General features: G+C 33.2%; 1 protein-coding gene across 3 annotated transcripts; it reads right to left on the bottom strand.

The window, feature by feature from the left end:
* Positions 1-3,856: 3,856 nt before the first annotated feature.
* On the bottom strand, positions 3,857-12,937 carry LOC122045416. 3 transcript variants are annotated; one of them, XM_042605634.1, is made up of 13 exons: positions 12,801-12,937; positions 12,492-12,722; positions 12,333-12,416; positions 12,197-12,255; positions 11,991-12,126; positions 11,752-11,848; positions 10,952-11,018; positions 7,059-7,157; positions 5,649-5,738; positions 5,405-5,559; positions 5,216-5,323; positions 4,389-4,594; positions 3,857-4,249 (listed from the first exon to the last, which is right to left on the bottom strand). In XM_042605634.1, exons 2-12 carry the CDS (start codon positions 12,685-12,687, stop codon positions 4,432-4,434), a joined length of 1,254 nt encoding a protein of 417 aa, XP_042461568.1. In that variant the 5' UTR covers positions 12,688-12,722; positions 12,801-12,937; the 3' UTR covers positions 3,857-4,249; positions 4,389-4,431. The 3 variants fall into 3 exon arrangements, with proteins under 3 accessions (XP_042461568.1, XP_042461569.1, XP_042461570.1); XM_042605635.1 differs by lacking the exon at positions 3,857-4,249 and having other exon boundaries at positions 4,256-4,594; XM_042605636.1 differs by lacking the exon at positions 3,857-4,249 and having other exon boundaries at positions 4,256-4,594; positions 12,860-12,937.
* Between the last annotated feature and the right edge of the window lie 2,589 nt (positions 12,938-15,526).

Raw genomic sequence — 15,526 nt, 5'->3', positions numbered from 1 at the left:
AGCAGTCATCGGGTGCAGCAGGTTTGTAGCAGAGTCGTAGTAAGAGCCCAAAGCAATCAGAACTTCAAATGAACGCTCAGTAGCTCGTATAAGTGTTGTTGTTCAATGCCTTCTTGAGACAACCTTATAAAAGTCATGGAAGGAGCCTCCAATGAGGCAGATTCGATCCTGAATAGCCCAGTACTTATCCACGACTTCGGCCAAAATTTATCCTATGAAAGGCACCTTCCATAGCCATGGAAGGCACCTTCCATCAAGTTTGAAGGAGCCTTCGGACACTGTTCATCCGAAGGCAAATGTACTCCTTTGTCCTGCAAAATAATGTTAGTCCAATAAACAAAATAATAACCTGCAAAACAAATGTTAGTACAATAATAATGAGCAATATTCATTAGTTCCTGTCCTCTCAGGACCAGGAATTAGTCAAGGTCTAAGCTTAGGGATCCGAAATGGACCGAAACTATTAAAGAAAAGACAAGGAGGAAGGTAAATTGTTTCAACTGTGACAAGGAATGTCACATTAAAGACAACTGCCCAAGCTCAAAAAAGAGGCCATGAAAAAAAGGAAAAGTAAAACCAAGGAAAGAATGTTAAAAGTAAATTGGAGCAAAATTTCTATCTTCAACGGATTCAGAGAGACTGTATATAGTTGGTCTTGCACTAATAGCGACTCATTAAGAATAAGAGTCAGAAAGCTCATGCGAAGAAAATAACAATATAGGAGGAGCATTGTCATACGAATTCGACACAATGAGGTACATATCTACCCTCAGATCAACTGTATGACACTATTAAAATGCTTTTTAGTTTATTATGCAAACTAAGGTCTAAGGATATAAAATTGAAAAGGGTAAAAATTGAATTAGAAAATTCATGCTCTAACTAAGAATTTGAAAAGGTTAAGGATGAAAATGTAAAATTAAGGGAACAAATAGAAACTCAAAAATTAGCATTAGAAAAAATTTTCATTGGTTCAAATAATCAGAATATAATGTTAAAGAAACAAAGAATAAAATTTAGCAAACAAGAATTAGGATATAGAAGAGCAAAATATAATTTTGAATACCCTAGGGGTCAAATTAAAAAATTACCATAATATTTTATTTCCAAAAATATTTGATAAATCTAGTAAACACGTGGGAAAAGGTGATTCGTTCGCCCCCAGCACCCCAGTCAACACAGAGGAGGTAAACCACAGATGACTACTAGTCATTAATGTAAGAGCCAAGGCATAAGGGAAGACGTGCTCGGACAGACCGAGTTTCGACTTTTAAAATTTCATATAACAACAACTCATTCCTCAACCTCCACACCGCCCAATGGGACTATAAATCCAATAAGCATGAATTTATTTTGAATGTCTAAATCTGTTTTAATAACTTAGAAAAGTTTAGAATAGTCAACTATATAATTAAATAATTTTTACAAATTGTTGACTCATGATGTATGATTAAAAATAAATATTTTGTTTCAGAACAGATTTTCTTGGAAATTATTTTTCATGAAACATATGACATGTTTTCTATCGGTAGTCAAAATTTCATAATTTTTTTGAGGCATAGAAAGTTTTCTAAAATTATCTTTCTAAAAATATGTTTATTAAAATTAAGAATTTAATGAAAATGATTTTTTGGTGAATATTAATTTTTTTGTGATAAAGAATATTGTGCTTCATGTTATATAATTATTTCATATTATTATAATAGTCAAATAATTTTTCCCAATTTTTTGTTGTTGAACTCTATATGTTTATTGTTGTCAAAAGGGAAAGAAGAAAATGAAATTTTGGCATAAATGCAAGGGAGTTACTACTTGCAATGTTTAATTGATTTTTTGTAATGTTAGAATTATTTGCTTTATGCGCTTTACCCTAATTTAAACTTAGTTTGACAAATATTAAAAAGAGATTGTTAGAACCTCTAGTCGTGTTTTTATGTGTTAACAAAAAAGTTCAAATTAGGTCCTTGTTGTGTTTTAATCTATATGTCTAAATGTGCAGGGACTTAGGAGAATATAAAAGTACACGATGACTAAGGAGCATCAGAGACTGTAGAAGAAGTAGGCGAACGCGAATGATGGAACAAGAAAGGAACCGACGGACTTAGTGCATCCAATGAAAGAGTTGTAGAAGAGTACTCCAGTGGAAGCGTGAAGGGCGCACAAGACGCATCCTAGAGACGAGAAACTGGGAGGAAGATTGCTTGAGGAGATTCATGAAATTGAGTTGGGGCAAACTCAATTCCGGGTGACCAGTCAATCACCCAGGCGATTGAAGAAGAAAATGGTCAAGTTCAGAAGTTGACCATTCTAGGTGCTTGAAGTCTAAGTACTCGGAACCTCGCCAAGCGACCAGATGCTTTCGCCACATCAACGGTAACCATTGCCAAAATGAATCAGGACAACGTCCACGTCAACAAATCTCCATGTGATCGAAGAACCTCCAATCGATCAGGAAGGAGTTGAGTCATCCAGAATCATTATCAAGCCATTGTCGAAGCGAATAAAGGTTGAGGACACGTCAACACTATACAAGCAACCGGAGAGTGTTCGGTGAACTAGAGGTGCCACAGTAGCAGAACAATCATATCGAGATGAAAGCTATAAATAGGACTGAAGCTCGAAGAACAAGATACATCACACTTTCAAATATCTATGTTTTAGTTCTATTATTTCCTTTGTGTTTAAACTATTATAAGAGACTTCTTTGCATCCGAGCATTTTCAAAGAAGGAGAAGATAGTGGAGCTTTCACCGTTCTTAAACTAACAACCCGAAGGTTGTAACCAAATAATCTTTTTTTGTCCTCTTTCATTTATGTGTTCTGTTTGTCATTAATGTGTGTGTTCTTGCTAAATTGTTGGCAAGAGGAAAGATCATTTTAATCTGTAGGTCACTTTTCACTCATCTCATCTAGCGATCCGAACCACTTCCGCCACACCAACCAACACAATGGTGTTGTTTCCCATTGTGTTACATTCTTTGATCTTCTTCTTGTACTTAATTCTCATACTATGCAAGAAGAGTGCAAGAGTTTTTTGCACTTTTAAAAGGTTCGAGGAGAAACGGTTCTGAACCATGTAAAAGATTTTTATTTATTTGTTTCACCACCTAGTTTGTATTTTCACTGCATTCTAACAGTATTGAAAAATCAGACAAACGAGTGATTAATTATCATTACTGATGATGAAACGCCCTAAGAGATTAACTCTAGACCACTGAGTCAAGAACTCTCGACTAACAAGTCAAGAGTCTTGTTGAGTTCATTTGAGAGCGCCAAAAAGAACTTCATGCTAGTCCATTTACCCTTTCGAGCGATCAAGAAAAAAATTGTTGCGACTTGCCAACTTATCTAATTATTATTGTCGATTATAATCCTTGGGATATTTTAGCCGTTAATCATGTCTATTGGTTTTGTTCCAATTCCTCTTAGCAGCAGTGTCCCTTGAAATCCAACATGTCACAGTCAACCTCCCCAGCAATGGCGTAGCCAGGATCTTCAACTACCCTGGGCTATTGTTGTTTTATGACTGTGTTTTCTATTATTTGATACTTCTCGATGTGTCTAACAACAAACAAAAGAAAATCCTTTTTGAATTTGGGCTCAATATATAAGTCTAAAAATTACTAGACAACTAGATTTAACTGAATATATAAGTCTAAAAATTATTGGGCTACTGGGTTTCACTGGGATGAAAGTCTAAAAATTACTAGGCTACTAGATTCGGTCTCAATATATAAAAGCCTAATAATTATTCGGCTGCTGCGCTACACTAGGCTAGAGCCAGGTAAAGCCCAGCCCTGGCTACGCCATTGCTCCCCAGGCACTCATATTCAACATAGGAATATTTATCAAGATTTCCAATTGATTTCAGATCTCCTTGGTGGACAAAAACCAAGCTCTAAGGAAAGGTAATAATTCAACAATCATATCAATTTCCAAAATTTTAGAACTTCTGAACAACCTCAAGTACGTTATGATTTTATTATTGTACTAGTTATAGCAATTTCATAGTAAAGATTAACCATGTTTTTAGAAGAGTAAGACTGTTGTTGGTAATACAGAAAGAAAATCCATCATTTTATAGCATTCCCTTCCCTTTCAAATAAAATTCATGTTACTTTCTAACAAAGTTTTAATTTCTCTACAAGTATTATCTCCCCGCTGTGAGTTTTTCCATGCTGCAACACAGCTTCTTAGTTATCATCATCATCATTTTATATCCACTAAGATCTTCCAAATGGTGAAGAATCTATAGAAAAATATAGTTATTCTTGAGGTTGTGTACAGAGTTCAAATGCGAATATTATTAATCAGGTGAGAGAGGGTTAAGGATGCCATAATAGTTTGAAATGGTGTTTGCAGGCTTTGTATGATAAATACATACGTACTTGGTAATGGTGTATGTCTGGCATTGTCTATGAGAATTGCAGTTCAGTCTGAATCAATCTCCTCATCTTTGAGATGAGCCTTGAGAGTTAGGAGCTGAGGTTGCCCATTCTCACTACTCCAGCATGCGTCCACTTCTGGTAACTCGTAGTCATCAGGCCTCAAAGACAGAGGGAATTCTGGAAGATCTGGCAAAGCTTGCAAATGCCTACACCAGAAAACAAGAATTGTCAATGTAGTGGTACTATTTATTATTTCCAAATCTTACAGAATGTCCATTAACAAAATAATATTACTACACATCATTCCAACACCCTCCTTGATATGACATTAATTAGCACGCCCATCTTGCACAGAACGTCTTAAAATATTTTACTTTCTAAAGAAGTGCAAGTATCTTTGTTAATTGATATGTTAATTAACAAAAGGAATGAAAATCAGTTCTCTATCTACCTTCTCCTTTATTTTAGATTCACTAATTGTTTGTTATATTAATAACTACTTAGGGGGTGTTTGGTTGATGGGTTTGAGAATGAGGGAATGGAATGATAGTAAAAGATAGTATTTGGATTGTGGGTTTGGGAATAACATTTTGGGAATGATTACCAGATTTATGGGAATCAACCAAACCCATATAACTTGATGGATTTCATTTCCATTCCTATTCCCATTCCATCCTACTATCAAACTCATACCCATAGTCATTCCCATCATTTAACCAAACGCCTCCTAATAGATGTCACAATCGAGTATGTTGAAACTTGCAATCTTGGATGTCAAGAGCAAAAGAGAGGAGTACAAATATTACAAGATTGGCCAAGTTACATACCCATTCTTGTCTTCTTCAAAAAGGTATCTGTACGTCTGGGATTTCTTAGACGCCACTTCAGGGATTTTTCTGTACAAGTGCTTCATGACACCCCATGCAGGAGGGACCCTATTAAGAGAAATATTCCAGATAATAAAAGTTCACATATTAAGCAAAATATGTTGAAATTTTAGAATAAACAAGAAAGACCTGGTGACAGGAGCTGCCAAACAAAAGCTTAAGTTGGCTCTCTTGCTTTCGATTAGGAGCTCATCAGCTGCAAATAGGCAGCAAACGGCACTGATGTGATTGGATGGTTCACTTCCCTTGTCAAGAATATGACTATGGTAATAATATGCTGCTGCCTGGTTATGCAATTCAAGGTTAAGAAACACAAGCTTACTAAATGATGTAAAAAATAAATATTGATTGAAAAAGGAATATTTTCTAAAACCTTAGCTTCAAGGAACTTCCATCTAATGAACAAGAGAAGTTTCTTTCCATATGCATCACTGGTGTCACATCTTGACAACCAGTAGTGAGCCTGATGAACAAAAAGTAGAAAATTACAAGAAAATACAGATACAAGTAGTTTTTAGCTATATTTGTTTGTCTTTTGCTTTAGATTTATAATATCAGCAGGCCCTTTGGAGTTTGAGCCATTAATTATTGCAGGAGGGAAATAGATTAACCTGGATGGCAAAAGGTGAACATGAACAATTTATAGTTATGAACATAAGAACATGACACACTGCAATTAATCCAAGCCTTCATCAATATTGGAAACCATACAACTTAAGAAAGCAAAAAAACAAGACTATCGCCACTATTCCTTTTGACTTCGGTTAAATATTTGTCTGGATCTTAACTTACTCTTATTTCACTGAATAAACTTCATACCTTTCAGCTTTGCCATATTAACTTTGACCCAAAAAGTTATAGAATACATCTGAAAATTTGTGACTGTAAGAATCACTGACCAACCTAGCAAAATGTGAATAGCATATGTTGTCTAAACTTGACCTACTCATGGTTTTATAAAGAAAGCTAAAGTGTCTGCCCAGCCATTTTTGGAAGCCTCCCACTTCGCCTACAGGGTATGCAGTCCTTGTTAAGTGGTTGATTCGAACTGTGGATTAGGTGGGCTGCCTAGGTGACACGTCTGGGCACCTAGTTGGTTTCCTTGCAAAAAGAAAAGAGCAGCCTAGTGGAAGAAGTGAGTTCCATTACTAGATAATATTAAACCATAAATCCTGAACAACCTTTACTATATGTTTTCTTACAACATAGCTTTATCCTTAAGAATTGTATGTTCTATTAGCAGTGTTGTTCAATTAACTGCAATATGAGATAGAATATATTTTATTCTGATTATAGGTATAAATGTTTCATGATATATAATTAAGAATTTATGATTGTAACTTTGAGTGCTTAACCATATCTCCATGTTTTAATAAAATTTTAATACCAGGCCGTTTAGGTCCTGTTTAGGTGCCTACCTACCACCTAGTCACTAGACAGTTGGTTAATTGCTTACCACCTAGAACAGAACTGTTTTTTACTTATTGGTTATAAAAGCAATCAAAAATTCAATTTTGAAATACAATGGAAAAACAACACCAAAAGAATATAAAAACACAAGCGAATTATACTACACATACAAATGGACAATAACGAATAAGTGTAAACACCGTTCCAGCCTTCTCCATTATCCTTCATTATTGAGGAAATTAGTGGGCAGGCCCACGACAACTATTAGATCACATCTCAAAGATACGTCAATTTTATTTGTTAATTACAATTATGAGAATTGATAATTTGCATATAATATTAGCATGTACAACATTCTTGTTTTGCTCCTAACCTGGGCAAAGTAGCTGACTTCCTCACAGGCTAGTCTCCTCTTCACAGACAATGTAGCTTTCTCAGACTCAAGTGCCAAACCCAGCTGCATCTCAACACACTGCATTTGACAATAAAAGGATAACTGAACCAGATCTACAAAACTAGATAAGCAGTTAAAGGCTAATCCAGAAACAATTCGAGATTTGATAATTTTGATATTTGGAAATGTTCAATTATGTTAGCGGATCAAAACTATAAAAAGTGATTAATTAGTTTCCCTATCTTATGCAGTTTCTTGCTATACAAGAAAACCTCTATATTTCAACTTATAGCTTCTCTCCTGTAACTAAGAACATAATTAGCATATATACACCTCAAGTAAGATTAAAAGAAGCTACCAAATCAAGATTTTGGGACAACTTAGATGAAATATTACAAAATATTCTACCAAATGAAATGATTTGAATAGAAGGCAATATAAATAGGCATGTCATAAGTGAAAAATGAGGAATATGAAAAGAGACATGGGGTTATGGGTTTGGAAAGAAATTTTACAGAAAACTATATTGGATTTTGCGATAGCAGATAACCGTATATTAGCTAAAATATTTTTTAAGAAAAGAGAAGAATATTTATCATATTCAAAAGTGAAAATAAAAAATCACAAATTGACTTTCTTATGGTTAGGAAGAGAGATATAAAAATTTGTAAAGATTGTAATGTCATCTCTAGAAAAAGTTTAACTATCCAACATAGATTAGTAGGGTTGGATATATACTTCAAGCATAATATTAATAGAAAGAAAATATATGACTCCTAGAATTAAGTGGTGGAAATTAAAAGATGGAAAGCAAAACATATATATGGAGAATGAAGGAATACAAGTATAAGTGACTTTAATACGACATGAGATAATATGGTATCAAAATTGAAAATAATAGCTAAGAGTGTATTCGGTGAGTCAAAGGGGCATGTACCACCAAGTAAGGAATCTTGGTGGTGGAATGAGAAAGTACAAGAGAAAGTGAAGAAAAAAGGAATAGCTTTTATGGAATTATATATTTGTAAAAATGAGAAAAACTTACATAAAATACAAGCAGGATAGTTGAAATGGATGAGAGCATCGATGTTTTATATGATCGTAAAGTACCTCTAAAATTTAAAGGGAAGTTAAACAAAATAGCTACTATGTTATATGGCATTGAATGTTGGACTATGACTCGAGCACGTGGGTAGAAGATGAGAGTTGCGGAGATGAAAATGTTAAGGTGAATAAGTGGACATACAAGGATGGACAAAATAAGAAATAAGAGCATTAGAGAAAAAGTGGAATTGCATCTATTAAGGAAAACAGTTAGGCGATATGAAATAATGGCAAATACGCACATCAAACAAGGAAGAGGAAGACCAAAAAAAAAAGACTTTGTTAGCAACAATAAAATAAAATAAAATTTATTTAAGTATAGATGATATATCAGGAATAGAGTCCAATGACGTAAAAGGATCCATATAGCCGACCCAACCGAGTGGGATAAGATTTGGTTGTTGTTATTGTGTAGCTTCTCTTATAACTTCAAGAGAAAAATATGGTGGTGTGGTAGAATAATTTTGGAGGAAAGAATAAACTTTTGCCAGGTCTCAAAAAGGCTCTTCCACTTCTCATCTAGGGAGTGGAACTTCATTGTTGAATATGATGCTTGTTTTCATTCCCTCACATATAATCCTATTTATGACTATTACGAAGTAACTGATTTTGAATTGAATGACAATGAAATAATTTATTATTCTGACCTTTAGGTTAGCTTACAATAAAAAGGGAAATTACCTAATTTTTATGAACTAATTGTTGCACGAATTGCTAAAGTGGAACCAAAAATAAATAATATCAGCAAGTTATAATCATTTTGGACTCCATTTATCTTAGCATAAAGCTCTCAGTCCTTGAAGTCACATCACATGGTGAATGCGATCTCAGTTAAAATTTAGCTTCTTTATATCTTGCTCTTTAGCTAGTGGGGCAAAAGCTCTTGTGTTGGATACTTCTAAGTTCTGACATTATATCATAAGCACATTTCAACCTCTGACCAAATAGCTCACAAGCAATCCAATCAAGCAGCATTTTGGAGACTAACTAAATGGGAAAAGTCTATATTGTTCACTTATGAGATGATTTTAAAGTCATAAAATTTAGGATAGAACCCATTTAAAGGCAAGCTATAGTGACTAAATCATGACCATTTATTCCATATTCTCTGAGTAAAATTAGATGATCATTTGGTTCAAATCTTTGTTAACTGGAAACCAAACTATTTACTGATATGATTTTAAAATTATAGTCAACCAAAGATCTGGACTTTATCATGATAAAATTAATGTACTTCATGAGAATTAAATTAATTGGTAATCTAGATTTAACTTGCCATTGTTGTGTTTGACGCTTGTGTGCAACTTGATTTAGTTGAACAGATTCAATAGCTAACTTGGATTCACAGGTTTTTAAATTTGAGCTATTATATAATTGATTTTGAACTCAGAGTTAATAATGCACGTTGAAGTGGATACTTGGACATATAGTCCTAGGGTATGTGTTTACCAAAAGTAGATTAAAATATAGCAAAGTAATGTGGTTCTAATTGTAAGTATAAGATCTTTGCATGGGGCATAGTAAGATCAATTAATTTAATTAATCAAACCAGTAATTCAATTCAACAAATATTTAACTTAGTATTGACTCAAATGGTAACAATGGTATCAAGGATTTGGGATTTAATCATGCCATGTTTGGAATACAATTCAAGGTTATGTGATTGCTGCTATGATCATAACATAGTTTCAGCCTATAAAAAATAATTCTAATGTGTGCCACCGCCCTGTCCAGTCCCTTCTACCTATATACATATTATTTATCAAAATATTACATCTAGGCCCTTTAAGTGTATACTATTTACAAATATGTCTCTCACGATCCAAGATATTATCAAAACCTAGCCTATTACAAATATAGTCGATTCTAGTACCTCTTAAGGACTATATTTTAGGTTTGACAAATGAGGTATGTGTTCGAATTGATACGGTCGTGACCGAATAACTAGAGGAGGGATGAATATCACTATGACCTAAAATAAAAATCCTTTCTCTTTCTTTGGTAAAACCAAATACATACATCGGATCTAAATAAAATAAACATAGCAAGAGAAAAATACAAATGCTAACAAATGATTTACATGATTACCTCTGGTTCCTACTTTCTCCTTATTAGAGGTGGAAAAATCTCTTACAAAACCATTTACAAAAGAAAAACACAAGCATTGACAAATGATTTACGTGATTGGGAACCTTTGGTTTCTACTTCATGACCTACGAACTCTTAACACTTTGAAAAAGCTCACTATTTTCTCTTTCTAGAGGTGGAGAAACTTGGTACAAAACCATCTACAAAAAAAGTAAAATAAATCAATAACAAAGCAATTGAATATAAAAACAAATTTAGGGCTTAAGAGGTAGAAACCTTAAGTGCTAAGCAGATAAGACTATAGAAAAAAGAATGATTTGTGAACTGTGGAATGGCAACGAATTATGGCTTTCTATTTCTATTTCAAGCTTCCCTTACACCTCTGTTCATAGTCACCAATCCATGCTTAGATAAACTTCACCCAACTATTATATTTAATGTCAATCGACTCAATTAATTTGTTAGCCAATTGAATGTAGATCACGAGATCATTATCCACCAATTGTTCTCCAATCAACTGATAGTTCATCTAGTCAACTCAAATCCATCGCAATAGACTGAAATGTTAACTAAGATTCACCCACTGATAGAATATCGTAAAAATGTTAAGTAGACTTGGTTAGGCAAACATATTAACAAGTAGATTTGCTCTTCAAATTCAATAGCTGATGAAAGAGTACCTGAGCCAATGCTTGAGAGGAGATAGCCTCCAATATGCCCTCTTGTACATCCTTTGGCAGACTTGTCCTAATTACAAAAATTAATTGTGGTAATAGATAAAAGCCGTAGTTGCATCATTAGATTGAAATAATAACATAAATAAATAAATAAAAACATACATTATTTGCTTGCTCAATCATACAGATAAATCTTAACTTGCAAGTTATGAGAAAACAAGATAGTATATCTAGACTTGTGCAAAGGGGCTGAAGGATCTTATGACTGATATGTTTTTTCTAACATGCATATATGTCAATATATTTGGAGCAGATTATACTCTATGTCATCAAAAGGCTTAGGTAATTCCAATAAGATATATTCTAGTTTGGAGGAGCATTGTGCTTTATTCATTTCAATCGTAAAGCTCTTATTATATATTTTTATATAAACCAGGCATGCCAGCTACCCATGTAATTCTGATGGAGTGCAGACACAATGTGCAATTTCTTCAATTAATATTGTGTTTCTGTGAGACCTAAAGATTTAGAAATTCGTTTTACCTAGGAAAAAAAAAAAGTTTCTGGAATTTGCTCATAGATGGCATAGCAAAGAGAAAAGTCCACGTAAAGCTTAAGATTGCAACCTCATTTGTGTTGCTGTGTGTAATTCTGATGTCACTGTGCAATTCCTTCAGTTAGCATTTTGCTGATATGAGACATTAAGATTTAGGAGTTTTTTCTCCAAAAAAAGAAAGACTTGGGATATTTCTCAGGGATGGCATAGCAAAGAGAAAATTCATCCTAAAGCTTATGGTTGCTACCTTATTTGCGTTGGCAAATGCACCAATATATGGTGAATCGCATACTCCAAGCACCCTGAACCCTTGAGTAATAATTCAATAGCAGTACTCTTTGAATCTGTTGAAGAGTGAATTATCAAGAACCAATGAGTCTGAAAAATTAGGTCTCCTTTACCATAAGTAACTATAAATAAAATGAAGTACTATACAGTAATTTATTTTATTTTCAGATTACTGTGAAATGATAAAGAATGGCATACCTTCAGATACTTTAATTTCCAATGAATCAGGATTATCCTTAGACCTGAGAATTAGGTTTGCTTCTAAGAAAGACAAGATTGCCTTCATATGCACAACCGAGAGCATTTCGTACCAAGCACTTGCAAAACAAGTTACCTAAACAAAATTCAAACTTTACGACAAAAAAGGTACACAAAACTCAAAGAATAAGTATCTGTTTTCATACATGTCCATCATCTCCAAGGCTTTTCCACTTGAACTCAACTGATGTCTCAAGCTGGCTTTCTGTAAGGTAATGGTTGGTCCAACTAAAATCACTGTAGCTAAAATTTTATGAAATAGTAAGTACAGGAGAACCATACCAGGATTTACTAAACCAATAAGAATGGGTAGGTAATCATCAAGAGTTCGATGGGCTTCCAAAACGTTAGATATTGATGAAAAAGCTGACAACTCAGAGTTAGTAAACAGGAAAAAAAACAACAAATACTAATCGGGAATGTGAGTTTAAGATTGCGCACAACTCTCTTTTGCCAGTGATACTATTCGTCGACGAAATGTAGAGAGTTTTTCAAGAACGTCCCGAGGCACTAATCCCCGAAGAGGGCGAACCAGATCCACGTCCACAGGTATCCAGAGAACTGGGACGAACACTGCGACCTCATCGATGCTGATATTCTTCTTCTTCCTCTTCGGAATGGACGAAGTGCAACCCATTCTTCTTCAGGATTAGATCATTTGCCCTGACCATCCTGAAATAATCAGAATATGTATGAGACAGTAGCGCAAGCAAGACGAAAGAGGAAGGGGCTTCCGGAGCAGCCGAGCACATGGAGGAGGAGATCTCTCTCGTTCTCTGCATGGAGATCTTCGCGATTCTCGAGAGTACCTCACATGGCGACGCCGGAGGAGCAGCAGAGAGGTCGGCATTTTTTATTTTTATTTTCCTTTTATGGCGAAGAAGAGCATTAACAAAGCTCCTAGTAGAGGAAGGAAGAAACATCGGCATCGGTTTGGTCGGCCTCACTCGAAACAGAATTCGACCGGGTTTGCTTTAACCCTATCGTACTTGTATTATTTATTTTGCTTATGATAATTAGGGGTATAATCGAACCGAGTCGAGTCGAATTCTTGAATGTTTAATTTTGACTCATTTATAATCGAACTGAGCTCAAGTTTTATTTAACGAATATATTCATGGCTCACGAATTTATTCGAGCTTTTATCGAACATAAACGAGCTTAATAAATATAAATCATAAATTTAAATATTCATTAAAAACTAAATTATATATTTAGAGAAAATTCTAATATTATTATTAAATTTTATAATTTTATTCTAATAAATAAATTTAATATATTTATCTATATTTTTCATAAGTATAGTGCAAAATCTATAAATTCAATATCAAAACTATTATTTTTTATTTAAAAGTTATTTAATGAGCTTAATGAACGTGTTCACGAACTAACGAGCCGAATATTACGAAGCTTGAGCTTGGTTTGTTTATCTTAACGAGCTTCATTAAACGAGCTCAAACGAGTTTTTATCGAATCGAACTTCGAATACCTTGCGAGCGGCTTGATTCATTTACACCCCTGAAAAAATACACTTTGCTTGTCGATTACTAGTCACGTGTAATGTAGATGTTTTACTTAATGATACGTAAGAAAAAATACCATCCATCCTAACTTTTTCAACTTATAAGTTGCTCCCGGATTATGATACAATGGTAAAACATTCAAATTATCATTCGGGTATTCATGATTCGAATCTTAGTTATAATGAATTTGTGGAGTCGGCCCGATCATCCCAACCTCGACGTTACCCAACCTAATTAATTTTTTTTTTATCTTACAAGTCGGTATTAAATAATCATCCAGATGATTCGATTTCTAATTACAATATATTTATAGAAACTTTTTTAAAATAAGAATAGAATTATAGAATGCTAGACTTTTAAATCGTTCACTACGCTTCCTGATTTCTAACTTACATGCCAAAATTAATAGACTCATTAGGCCATCTTTAATAGTTAAAATTCTATACGTATTTTACTGTAATCTTCAATATATCTTCACTTTAATATCATCTGAAAAGTATAAAAAATTTATCATTTCCACGACTAAAAATTCTCTTTATTACCCTACATTATATTTTTTTCATCATTAATTATTGACAGCATCCATATTATTAATTTTAAGATGAAAAAATAGGTTCAAAATTTTGTTATCATTCCTAAACTATAAATCTCAAACCTTCTATCACAATAATTAAAAACAAAAATTCTTTTTTTTTTCTTTAACAAATCTCTTTAAAACCTCGCATAGGAAACATGGGCGGACCCAAATTTTTTTAAAAAAAATACTAATATACTTTTAAAATTGTAATTAATAAAATAAATTTATTTTTTAAAAAATAAAATGTCATAAAACCTTCTTTCCAATCCTTTTCAAGTTACCTCTTGCCCTCTTCTCAATAAAAAATTTCTTCTTCTCCTTCACCTTATGATTTATTAAGGTATCATATTTTTCTTATGATTTATAAAGTATCATATTTTCCTTTACTTTCCTCCTTTTTTTTACATTTCGATTTTGACATTTTGAAAACATATATCATATTTATTTATTTTTCTTTATGTATTAATTATTAGTTTGGTATTTTGAGTTTTCATCTATTTTGATATATATATATTATAAAAAAATGAAAGATCATAAAAGTCAATTATAACTCATATTTTTGAATTGATGATAATATTTTAATTTTTCTGTTCATCTTTTAATTGATATAAATTATATTTTTATGAATTTATATGAATTGTGTCGCTAAATAAAATTTTTGAATTCGACCCTAATTGGAAATATCCTGCATCATGCTTACGATTGGCATGGCATGTTGCCCATATGAGATAGAAAATTCATTTTACACCTGGTTATGCAATATCTATTTTGAGTTGTCATCTTTTTTTTATAAATTACCTTTTTGATGGTTAATCCTCCTAGAGTGGTCGAGCTTAGTTGTTAGATCGAGCGAAATTAGAAGAGGTTAAATAACCTCCATTCACACTCATATTTATGGGGACAAAGGATGATTTACTCACATCAATATCTCTGTCAACTCATTCTCAGGTCAACACGTCACACTCATATTTATTTTTATAAGGTTAGTTGCATAGTAGAAATATACAAAGCAAAATACAAGAAAAAAAATAATATAAATAATTACAAATTGACTAAGTATTTAACATGATTTGAAAGCCTTGGCTCCTATTCTATCACTTTATGATTCTTCTAGTAGAACACACAACTAGCTCAAGGCATAGGTGTTAGTCCCGATGTGACCGGTAAGAGGGGAATGAATTACCATATAAAAAAAAATTAACACTTTTGCTTTCTTCTTTAGCAAAGTTAATACACGTTAGTTAGTCAAAAATAATAACATAAAAAGAATGTAAGAGACTCAATGTTTACTTAGTTTGCAACTAGGAAGGTTGCTAGTTTAAGACAAAATTAAAATCACTAAAAAGTCTCCTTTCTTAGAGGTAAAGAAGTCACTT

The sequence above is a fragment of the Zingiber officinale genome, chromosome 2B (genome assembly GCF_018446385.1).
Source record: "Zingiber officinale cultivar Zhangliang chromosome 2B, Zo_v1.1, whole genome shotgun sequence".
In the NCBI taxonomy this organism is placed as follows: domain Eukaryota; kingdom Viridiplantae; phylum Streptophyta; class Magnoliopsida; order Zingiberales; family Zingiberaceae; genus Zingiber; species Zingiber officinale.
The sequence above is the reverse complement of the archived record's forward strand: the minus strand, read 5'-3'. Positions and strand labels throughout refer to the sequence as shown.